At 41.2% G+C, this 12,055-nt stretch overlaps 2 protein-coding genes across 5 annotated transcripts; one reads left to right on the top strand and one right to left on the bottom strand.

Annotated features, from left to right (window-relative positions):
* Nucleotides 1-860: 860 nt before the first annotated feature.
* LOC306835477 (uncharacterized protein) lies at nucleotides 861-7,133 on the bottom strand. Of its 4 annotated transcripts, none has more exons than XM_079362032.1 (2): nucleotides 6,914-7,133; nucleotides 861-4,416 (listed from the first exon to the last, which is right to left on the bottom strand). In XM_079362032.1, the coding sequence occupies exon 2, from the start codon at nucleotides 4,294-4,296 to the stop codon at nucleotides 2,641-2,643; it is 1,656 nt and encodes a 551-aa protein (XP_079218158.1). In that variant the 5' UTR covers nucleotides 4,297-4,416; nucleotides 6,914-7,133; the 3' UTR covers nucleotides 861-2,640. The 4 variants fall into 4 exon arrangements, with proteins under 4 accessions (XP_079218158.1, XP_079218159.1, XP_079218161.1 ...); XM_079362033.1 differs by lacking the exon at nucleotides 6,914-7,133 and adding an exon at nucleotides 6,261-6,687; XM_079362035.1 differs by lacking the exon at nucleotides 6,914-7,133 and adding an exon at nucleotides 6,314-6,687.
* Nucleotides 4,423-11,432, top strand: ftr14l (finTRIM family, member 14-like). Its single transcript, XM_079362036.1, has 8 exons — nucleotides 4,423-5,066; nucleotides 7,975-8,379; nucleotides 8,731-8,826; nucleotides 8,925-9,158; nucleotides 9,265-9,424; nucleotides 9,560-9,727; nucleotides 10,385-10,521; nucleotides 10,848-11,432. Exons 2-8 carry the CDS (start codon nucleotides 7,981-7,983, stop codon nucleotides 11,232-11,234), a joined length of 1,581 nt encoding a protein of 526 aa, XP_079218162.1. The 5' UTR covers nucleotides 4,423-5,066; nucleotides 7,975-7,980; the 3' UTR covers nucleotides 11,235-11,432.
* The last annotated feature ends 623 nt before the right edge of the window (nucleotides 11,433-12,055 follow it).

The following is a 12,055-nucleotide window of genomic DNA, read 5'->3' as shown; positions in this document are numbered from 1 at the left end:
TTATCTCCAACGATGACATGTTAGGCAGTAAATAACACGTTTACCCACAGAAACAATCCAAATGATCTCAACATGCAGTTTATTTTAATTGTTGACTTTGCATGTATGGTTTTATTTATGGATATAATATAGCCAACTACCAGATTTCATTTTAATACATCTTTCAGACTTAGTTAAGTCTTGTTTTTGGTGTCTGTTGGTATGAGATCATTTAGATTTGAAGGAGTTAAAAAAAAAAGCACTTTAGTGTTATATCTAGTGTAGTGTAAATATCTGAGACAAACCAGACACTCTGGACCCTGACGGCAGATAATCCATTCATCCTGTAGAGACCCACAGCTGTGACGGGAAGAAAACCAGCATATCTGACAGCTGGAGGTCAGGTAGTTTGTCAGTGTTTTTAACACAGGTCCCACGAGCGTTACCCCACAAAGACCTTATTAAACTCAGCTGGACTGACAGCTCCAGCTTGTTTTATTAAAAATAAGTATCATTCAAAGACTTTGCCATTACAATCTTAAAATAAGGACGCGTCTACAATCTATGGAAAATAATTTAAAAAAAAAAAAAAGGGCACGACTTCCTTTCCCACGTTTTTCATCCCAAATATATTTTACTATCACGCAGTTTGCAAGACTAGGAAAGAGTGACACCATGTGGACACATTAAAGAAGTGCAACTATGACATGTTTCACCGAGTTGCTCAGTCTTAAAAAAATAAGCATTGGTACTTAAGAGCATTGATATAAATACATGCCCTCTACTTCAGACATAAACAAAAACTTACAAAAGGGAAGAATTGGACATATGACCTTTCCTTTTTTATATATATTCAAACTCAATTGATTACAACACCACAGGAGAGTCAACAACCTTTATTTATCCATATATGTGCCACTCAGAAATTGGGAAGAGGTGTTACAGGATTTGCCCTTAAGAGAAGCCTATATGGATGATTTACAATTTCTTTCTACAAAGAGGCCATTGACAAACATGAAGGGGAAAGGAAATAAAGACAATATGGTCGTAACAGTGTAAACACATGGTAATATACACAAAAGCAACAAAAAAAAAAAGCAACAGGTATCAGAGACATCAAATTAAAATGTAGGGTAAGTTAGTATGAATAAGAACAAAAGACGCCTGAAAAATCCCTAACTTTCTTTCTCAACAGCTCGGCATACATTTCTACATAGCATGCAATAAGGCACCTATCTAACACAAGGAAGAAAACTATGCTACAGTCTGAAGCACAACTGTTATCCAAATTAAAAGAAAAGAAAATATTGCTCACCATGTTCACTCCCATAAAAACTGTATATCTCTCATTCCCTTTCATATAACCCAAGCCATATCTAAAAAAATACATCAGTTTGTAAAAGATATTTTACACAGAACAGTAAATAGAGCTCAATTAGATTTCAGAAAAAAAAATCTTAAAGTCTTGTAAAAGTGAGATTACCTCTCGTCGTCTTTTAGTATACACAACTTTGTTTTTTCAGATCAAATTGTGAGAAGTCGCAGATCAACATGACTGAGCGTTACCTTTCTTCAATACACAGGCCATTGAATTAGTCTCTGAAGCATTTTAAGTGTGATTTTGCATTGTATATGTATATTTGGTGTGCAGGTACCAAAGGAAAATGCACATTTAAAAAAAATTAGGACACAGGTCATGTTGTTATATGCTACCCAGTAGGTTTTTATTTTCTATTATGCATTTCCTTATGGCTAACTGCATGTCAATAGAATTAGGGTGTCAGCCAGTATTGCTCTCTGTACAGTTTTTGCAGCAGTGCTTACCCATCTTAGACAGAAGAAAACAACCGTATAAATATACAAGATGGCTCATGTCCGATGGAGCCCAAATTCAAGAACAAGCTGCGTGAGAACATCTGCAACCTGTTCATCTCCAACACTTAAAACAAATTAAAGTCATAAAAGAAAAAAAAGAAGGTGGAGACAAAGTGGATCTATCAAAATGTAATCTTTTGGAACAGCACACTAGTCACCTATACATATATAAAAGAAAAATCATTAAGTATTTACATTGGATTTCTGATGTTTGCTTCAAATGGGTTATATGAGTGAAAAAGAACACATTTAAACGGACAATAATTCACCAATCGTGTTGGTAGCGTTGAATAAAGTTGCAGCTGAAAAGCGCAGGTGCCCACCTGAAGGTACATAAACTGAATTCTTTTATCAAAACGACTCAGAGGGTGAAGCAAATTTTCCCCAGGTAACAATTTTATCATATCAATCTTCAAATGACTTTTTTTTTTTCATTAAAAGTGTTCAAAAGAGATCCTGGAGCAAGTGAAGCACAATCACAAACAGGAAACAGAGGCTCCTTCAAAATTTAATATCACCCTCTTTAAATCGACAAAGTCCCGGGTTCAGCTCTGGATTAAAGATCACACAGTCCTTTCCTTTTGAAGACTCAGGTGTTGCTGTCCATTTAGTCTCAGCTGCTCCACTTTAACGTAGTAATTCGCTGTCCTGACCATTTTTGTCAATGGAAGTTGAAGTGATGTTTCCTGTGGTGTTCCAATATTAACGATGGGACCATTGTTAGAACTGAAACAGGGTGCGGGAGCATGGATGTTTGAACTTGCATGTCAGAGTGGGAGAAGGGGCTCACTGATCCACATGGATCCTGTGATGTCTGGAGAGTGAAGATGAATGGTTAAAGCCTTTTCCACACTGGGAGCACCTGTATGGTTTTTCAACAGATAGGCTGCGCTGTTTTGGGAAGGCATTATTGGGGAATCCCTTCCCTGTGGGAATGGTGGTGTACTGCTGCGGTGGTGGTGGCGGCGGCGGCGGCAGCTGCTGCTGTTGTTTGCCCTCTAAGTGGACTCTCTGATGCCGAGCCAGGGAGGAGGAGTGATTGAATCTTTTGCCACAGTGAGCGCAAGTATAACTCTTTCCCTCGGAGTGGACTCTTTGGTGCCGGGACAGGGAAGAGGAATGATTGAAGCCCTTGTCGCAGTGGTGGCACATGTAGGGCTTGTCTCCCTGCTGGTGAACCCGCTGCTTGGGGGGAGTTCCGTAGGACATGGTTTTCCCAGGCTGAGGAGGCGAAAACACTGGATTCTGCAGGTGGGTCTTGTGGTGACGAGAGAGAGAAGATGAATGATTGAAGCCTTTGTTACAATGTCTGCAGGTGTAGGGCTTCCCTCCGGCATGGACTTGCTGGTGCTTCTTCAGATGGCGCTTGCGGACAAAGCTCTTCCTGCACATGTTGCATTTGTATGGCTTCTCACCCGAGTGGATCCTCTGGTGCTCTCTCAGAGTGGCAGCTGCAGCAAAACACTTTCCACATTGTGCACACCGATGGGGTTTGTCACCGAGCACAACTGCAGCGTGGGTCTTCTGGTGCTGCTTCAGGTTGGAAGTTGTAGCGAAGCCTTTGCCACACTGGCCGCAGGTATATGGCTTCTCTCGCGCATGGACCTCCTGGTGTTTTTTCAGGTGCCTCCTCCGGACAAAGCTCTTCCTACATTGGGTGCACTTGTAAGGTTTATCCTCTGAATGCATCTTCATGTGTTCTCTCAGGGTGATGGCAGCTGCAAAGCTTTTACCACACTCTGAGCATCTGTGGGGCTTGTCTGGTAAATGAATCATCTGATGAGACTTGAGGCTGAAGGCATCGATAACATCTTTGCCCATTAAATCCACTCCAGGGGGAACATAGGGCTTTTCTTTCATGTGAATCTTCATGTGCTGCTTAAGGCTGGCCTCCACAGCAAAGCTCTCCCCACAGTGGACACAGATGTAAGGGTTCAGGTCCTTGTGGATCTCGAAATGCTGGTGAAGATCAGCTATGCTGCCAAAAATCTCCCCACACTCGTTGCACTGCAGACCATGAGCTTCGTGTATGATCACACCATTTTCTGACTCCACTGTCAACTCCCCGCCATGATCAGACTCTACTTTTACCACATGTTCGCTTTCTGTCTTGAGCAGCACCTCGCCGAGCAGAGCCTCACTCCCTGACGTCTTGATCTCTGCTCCTGTGAAACAGTGCATCTCACCATGTTCCACCTTTATGTAATCGTGGTCTGTTTCAGCTACAATTGCATCCACACAGGCTACAGCTCCGAGCCCTTCTCCCAGCCCCTGGATCTTTAAGTCTGAGCCATGGATCTCCAGCTCTAATCCACGCTTTTCTTCAGTCATGATCTCGGTTTCTGCTCCGTAATGAAGGTCGACATGGCTGTGGGCTATGACACACTCCGACCCAAGCGTGTCAAGGCCGGGTGTGTCACATTCAGTCTCTGACTCGGCCATGAGAACACACTCCAGCCCCACGACCTCCGTTTTTGAGCCGGACGATAACTCAAATAAGAATCTGGGGTATAAAGGGGTTTTTTTCAGGGCAGCGCTGGTGCAGTTGATTGTAAGAAAAACCTGCAAAATATAAGCACAGAAACTTTGAATTGGTTTGGTGTGTTCAATAGCTTTCACTTACAGTTTACTTCACATGTCTGGGTGGTTGATTTGATGCTTCATGTGCTGCACAATACCTTCAACGTGGGACAACTGTCCCCAAAATCACACTACAGAGGAATAGAATAAACCATGTATGACATCAATATCCATGGTGCAGAAAAGACAATACAATTGCTATTTCTTCTTCAATCCCAAGCTGATTTTTGTTGTTGTTGTTCACACATGTATAGATGTTTTTATCGGGAAGATCCACAACAATCAATATCAAAGGGGTAAGCAATAACAATATGGCAACAGAAATATTTCAACATCCTACAGTAAATATTAAACACCCAAAAGTAAATGTGATTACTCGCTTCATTCAAAGAAACAGAGGCACAAATTAAAAGTCCTGACAGTGACCAAAAAATATCAACTACCTATCCTTATGTAAATACTTCATGCTACTTTTTTTTTAATTCTGCACTACAGCAAGCCAAAGCAAAGAAAATGTTATCTGCACAGTAAAGTTCGAATGACAATAACAGAAAGTTTAAGTGTGCAGATATTCAACAAAACTTTGTAAGCCATGACCCCCGAGAGAAGGAGCCCAAAATAAATACCAAGTGGTGAATTATTTTGTTGCAGGTTAATGTCGCAACTGTCATACATCAAATTATAAAATCAGTCTGCAGCATCGTCTCTAAAATGCTTTTGGTTGCATTTAAGCCGTGCATGCGCTTTTACAGTACACACACCAAGTTCACGACTTTTGTGACTAAAATGTATTTTCCACATTGCATGCCCCATCTCTCTCTCTCCATCACCATACCTGGTACTTAGCGTGCTAAATTATCAATTTGCTTGCTAAGTTAGCACCCAAGGAGAGCTTAACCCAAGTGGCTAGCAGAATAAATGATATGAAGTTGAACAAGCTGTGTATTGTGATTTAATCCGCAGGTCACACAGTCTGCAGGGCCTGCTCGATGCAGCTGCGCAGTTCGCTTTTTGCTGATATTAAAAACAAATTAGAAATATTAAAGCGTCTTCACGGTGAGAGTTTGTTATTAAAAACACAACCAGTTTGGTTGCTAGCCTTCAATTACAGCTACAAATAGCCTCCATAGCCGCTAGTTAGCTGGCTACGGTGTAGGGGGGAACTGGTTACCGAGAAACAGCATTGTGTTAGCGGCTAATATGTTCACGATTTAGCCCGCTAACTTAGCTTATTAGCAACGCGCAAGTTATTGCAATAACGTCATAAAGGTACTGTTAAATACCCACGTTAAGTGACTTAAGGAAAATAAGCAACTCGGTTAAGTCCTTGACACTGCTACAGACGCGGAAATTCTCCCTGTGAGAGTATTAACAGGCCATCTTGTTGTGCCACACCAGCAGCTTCCAGCTAGCCAAGATGACATGCTCGCCTAAGATGGCTGCCGCTAGCTAACGTTAGCCACGTTAGCATCCGCCCTTCTGTCTTTAAAACATGTCACGAACAAACTCTCAGAAGTGAGGTTTTTAAAACACAAATATACGCAACTTGGTCATGCATGCTTAAGGCAGCACGTAGATCATCTTAAAATCACCGTGTTATAACAAAACAAGTCGATGTAAAGCTAATGAAGTGTTTGTTAGCACGCTAAGCGATTCCGACCTAGCTGAAACAAAGATGGCTAACCTGAGAGGGCGATGAAAAGCCCGGGAAATGACGACTTTAACATGCATATGCACCCACCTAAAAACACTCTAAATCCAATGACAGACCCATTTGCTTTTGGAAAAAAACCCCAAAACAAAACAAAAGCCCAGTGTTTTACTACCTGCACAACACACGTGCTGCTAAAGAGGGGTACGATGAAGTCCAGCTACAGACCTGCAGACCTCCTCTCTCTTCCCGCAGACAACAAACCCGCACGACTCCTCCAATGGCGGCCTTGCTGATGTTAGCACAGACTAAACTTAGCGTGCTGGCTACATAGCCTTGGTGCCAAGCTAACGACGGAGCTAATCCAGAAGGCTAACACGGCTACAACCAGCCAGAAGACTCCTCCGGTTGTCGTGTCAGCCCGTGATGCAGTTTTAACATCAAATCCACCATGTTGGACCTGGGTTCTAAAACAGGACGGTGCTGGACGGGTCACTACTTTACGTTTATGCCTCCAAAATAAAAAAAGTCTGGATGTGATCCAAAGCGCACACACATAAATAAAAAGCTCCTTGTGTGGCGGTTTCGTTGTATGCTTGTCTGATTTTGAGCACAAAGCTTTAAGCAGTCCCAGTCCAGGCCCGTGGTAGTTTTCCATTACAAAGTTCGTGCCATCAGAACCGGAGCAGAAAGGTACCGTACGCAAATATGAAGCCAGATTATATCCAGTTAATCAGACTCAAATCTCCCCTTTCACTACTACTTCTACTTATTAGAGAAGTTACATTTGACCGATGATCATAAATGTATATAATCAAACACACCCACCTCTGAGTTCTTGATCTTTGATTGCAGAAAAAAGAGAAACCGTTTAAATGCTTCAAAGTCTCGGTTGTGAAAGGGCTTTACAAGCTGTTGTGAGCCTCGGTACTGTGTCTTCCTCGCTCTCTCTGTCTTCCTCTCTCTCTCTCGGTCTCTGCGTGTAGCTGCTGGCGCCACAGCTCATCTGGCGCCAACGATGGACTACCGACGCACTTTAGCGAAAGCTACTATTGTCGTTTCAATGGAGTCCTGATACACCTAGCGCCCCCTGCTGCCTCGGAGTGGTACATGCCCATGAAAACAGACAGACAGACAGACGGACAGACAGACAGACAGACAGACAGACAGACAGACAGACAGACAGACAGACAGACAAACAGATGTTCATTTTGGCAAGAGCCTGTGAAAAGCGGAGCTGGACGGTAACACAGTCAGCAGGATTAATACCAACCTGACAAACTGACTCACTTGAGGAGGACACCTCCTCAAATGAGGACACCTGGTAGGTGTATCAGGGTCACCTAACAGCATGCAGAAGTTAAAAAAAAAAAGTATTGTGTTTTAAGTTAAAATAACTTTATTTATATAAATTAATCTATCTATCTATCTATCTATCTATCTATCTATCTATCTATCTATCTATCTATCTATCTATCTATCTATCTATCTATCTATCTATCTATCTATCTATCTATCTATCTATCTATCTATCTATCTATTTCCATGTACCTACCTACCTACCTACCTACCTACCTACTCAGCCTTCTTTGTTTCAGGCAGCATATTTGTTGTAACACCCATTCTCTGTCAATTAAACTTCCGACCAGTAATACTGGTTTTACAGTGAGAGTTGACCACATAGCTAACATTCTCTCCCACAAAGCGTCAGTCACACAGTTTCACTGGAGCTGTTAACATCAACTCTCTTTCTCTGTGGATAACTTGTTCTGCGCTCAAGATTTTTCTTTAGCTTTTGAACACTTTAGAACTCGACTCACTGGTGCTGAGCTTAGTCACTGGAGGACTCTATTTTTTGTTAACATATCGTCTTTTTTTTCTGATTCCAGTTAAAAATGTCTCACCATGGCACTCTGGATCTGGACAGATCCAACAATGGGGAGAAATCTCGCCGCTCCACCAGCAGAAACCAGCCCAGAACTCAGGCCAAAAGCGGAGATGTTTTGTGTGACTTCTGCACCACCAGGAAGCAGAAAGCAGAAAAATCCTGCTACGTGTGCCTGGCATCTTACTGCGAGACACATCTGCAGTCTCACTACGAGTACCCTGCCCTGATGAAACACAAGCTGGTCAAAGCTACAGGTCAGATGAGGGAGAAAGTCTGTGCCCAACATGACAAGCTGCTGGAGGCTTTTTGTCGCACTGATGAGACATCGGTGTGTGTTTTGTGCATGATGGACGAACACAAGCACCACGACATTGTACCAGCTGGAACCGAGAGGACTGAGAAACAAGTAAGTGCTGAAAACAACCTGTTTCTCTTTCTATCGCTTTTCTCTGCACATCTGGTTATGACAGATGGATGTATATCAACAAGTCTGGTTCAGCTCAGTGTTCCTGCCTCTTAAAGGAAGTTTTCTTACCACTGTTGCCCTCTTTACATTGACCTCTTTATATTTATAGCAACAATTGCATTTATGTACTCTGTAAATTCTGTAAATACTTCTGTACATACATAGATTCTTGCACTTCTACTGAGATGCAAAACCGCATTTCGTTGCTCTTAAATGTGTAATGACAATTTTTTATTTATTTTTTATTTTTTAATTTTTTGTTATTTTCTCTATTTATTTATTTTTTTACAGAAACAACTTGGTACAACCCTGCATAAGTCTCAACAGAGGATTGACCAGAGAATTAAGAAGTGGCAGGATCTTCGACAATCTGTTGAATCAGTCAAAGTGGGTCAAAACTTGTGAAAATGAGTTTAACTGGTTCGAAAAAAATTGCTCTCCATCACTATTTTAACAAACTATCTCTTTCTCATGTTTCACATCAGCACTCTGCTCAGACGGTTCTGGAGGAAAACGAGCGAATCTTCACAGAGCTTCTGCTTTCCATAGAGAGAAAGTATAACGAAGTCAAGGAGATGATCCGCTCCCATGAAAGGACCACTGTGACTCGGGGAGAGATACTGCTGGACCGTCTGGAGGAAGAGATCACACTGCTGAGAAAGAGACACAATGATCTGGAGAAGCTCTCACACACTGATGACCACATACACTTTCTGCAGGTGTGGTTGGTTCCTATATAGGACCTCGGCAATGAAAATCGTGGTACTCCACAATGTCTAAAGGCTATTTCCTCAATACAATGTCCATTCTCTTGTATTCTTTCAGAGCTGGCAGTCTCTATCAGGCCCCTCTGGATATGAAGACCTCAACAACATCAATGTCGCCCCCAATTATTCCTTTGATGCTACCAAGAGAGCCATCGCTGCAATGAAGCTACAAGTGGAGGAAGTCAGCAAGACAGAAATGAGCAAAATCTCAGGAGCAGGTGTGACACATTTAACTTTCTTAATCTACAGAAGCCTTGATGTCTCTCCAAAGGAAGGGTTGGACTTTAGCCTGCTGCTGCTTGCATGTTGCTTGCATGATGCTTATGCTGTGATATGTATGTGTTTGTTTATAGTGAAGGATGTCTATATCATACAAGAAGATGAGACAAAGACAAGGAGGGAATCAATTCAAAAGGACGAGCAGAAGCCAAGAGAAGAACTGAGAACAAGAGAGGAACCAAGAACAATAGAAGTACCAAGGACAAGAGACGAACCGAGGACAAGGGAAGATTTCCTACAATGTAAGTTGTATTTCATTTCAATCTTTTTGTTTGGATACTTTGGCAATGTGTCTCTATTAAAATTAAACCTGCTAATACTTCTTCAGCCTTGTCCAACTCCAGCTTGGTGTATTCTCATTGTTCTGGATATAGTATGTATGCAGTTGTTGTATTAAACAGAAGGAACGAGAAGAGAAGACCACATTATGTGGTGTATTGACTGAAAGAGAATTGCGCAAGTACGGCTGCCTGTAGAACAGGTTTGGTGAAAATTAAGAAAGCAAACCGACAGTGCAGTTTAGCTGAACAAACACAGGTGTCCTTGCCTTTGCTCCAGCTGATGATGACACTTAATCACAAGACTTTACTTCAGTGTTCAAGTTAAAGTGCAACAAAACAAACTCATCCTTTTCTATGCTTAGAGACAGAAAACCAAAACATGTGCAGACATTTCATTTGAAATCGAGACAGCTACATAATAATAATAATGATAAAAGTATTTTTATTTAGCACATTTCAAGCCAGAGGCACAAAATGCTTCCCATAGACAACATACATACAGAACACAATCAATGAAGGAAATTAAAAGCTGTTACCTGAAAAAAACCCACAAAAAATTAAAAGAGATTAAAAGTAAGCTAATAGGAATAATACTTTTGTTGTCCTACATTATTTTAGATGCCCGCCAGTTGCTTCTGGAAGTCAACAGTGTCCATCCCAACCTCCACCTTTCGGAGGGAAACCGAACAGTAACAATGAGGAACGATCCAAAGAACTACCCTGACCACCCCGAACGATTCGAGCACTGGCAGCAGGTGATGATTTACTGCCTGACATCATGTTATGTTGTAATTGCAAAGAGAGGAGAGTTTGATCCGTTCTTTATATTAAACAAAAAACATTAAAATGAGGACACATGAAACCCCAATAAAGGACCATGGTATTTTAATATATTTCTTTAATAGAAATTATTTTAATTATCAGGTTTTGTTTTACTTTATAGCTTTGTTTTTCTTGTCTGTCTTGTGTATTATTTTTTTACATATCTTTTTGTGGTATTCCTGCCATAATCAGACCTTCATTTTTTAAGTGTGAAACTTTCCATCTATTTTAATATTTGATCTCCCCAATTGTCTTCCAGGTTTTGTGCAGGGAGGGTATGACTGGTTCGCGTTGTTACTGGGAGGTTGACTGGAGGGGAACGGAGATAGACGTGGCTGTCACCTACAAGGGGATCCGGCGAAAAGGAAATGGGAATGAATGCAGCCTGGGCTGGAATGACAAGTCCTGGAGTTTGTATTGCTCTGACTCCAAAATGTCCATCGTGCACAATAATCAGAGCAGAAATATTGCAGCTCCAGTGTCATCTCATATCGGCGTCTACCTGGATCATGCAGCAGGAATTCTTGCATTTTATAGTGTCTCTGATGGCATGCAGCTCCTGCACAGGGTTCAGACTACGTTTTCTGAACCACTCTACCCTGCATTCAGTGTGTGGGGCTTTGGTACGACTATAAGGCTATATTAGACTAGAGATTGTTCAACTCAGTTCCAGCTAATTACAAAATATTCTTAATATGAATTTAAACTAACACTTGGTTGTTCCACCTTCTTTTAAAAGTAATTTTGCGTATTTATGATGTCTTGTAGGAGTGATTTTCAACATCCCATTTAACTGTTTTTGTTCTATTGCTAACTATTGTTTGTTGGCAATTTAGTCTGCAGAAAGTCAGCTTTACGAAAACTGCACAGAATTTCAAAATCATTTAATTTTCTCTTTTAAGTTGAAGCATGCATAACGTTTCTGTTATAAATCATCTGTGAAATTAAATCCTTCTTTCAAAAGCACAAAAGGTCTTTTTGTCTTATACGGCACTTTAAATATGGACCAGCACCACAAAGCTGTCTCTGGTTCTGTCAGATACATCATGTGGACATTGGAGCGACCTTGCCAGAACTGGAGTCACTTTTCTTTTTGATGCTGACATCACCTTGTTAAGGAAATTCAGTAAATGGTTAACCAGCATCGGAAGAACAGCAGGAGGAGAGCATATACATGTTACATCAAATATCAATACGTTTGTAAAAGTAAAAATGAAAATAAAAAAACATTCACAATGATCATCAGACTTTATAACAGCAGTCCTACAGTCTGTTTTCGTAAACATTGTCATTCCCCAGAGGCTGTCTTATACTGACATCACTCATTTCACTTTATTTCTAGATGCTTATTTTAATATACTGCTTGCTTTTGCCCCCTTATTTCAACTCTGTCACTTTGTCCAAAGAGAGATCAAATCACATTAAATGTATGTCTACAGATGATCCCATCTCCCTCACATTCAAGAG

The sequence above is a fragment of the Symphodus melops genome, assembly GCF_947650265.1.
Source record: "Symphodus melops genome assembly, chromosome: 15".
In the NCBI taxonomy this organism is placed as follows: Eukaryota; Metazoa; Chordata; class Actinopteri; order Labriformes; family Labridae; genus Symphodus; species Symphodus melops.
The sequence above is the reverse complement of the archived record's forward strand: the minus strand, read 5'-3'. Positions and strand labels throughout refer to the sequence as shown.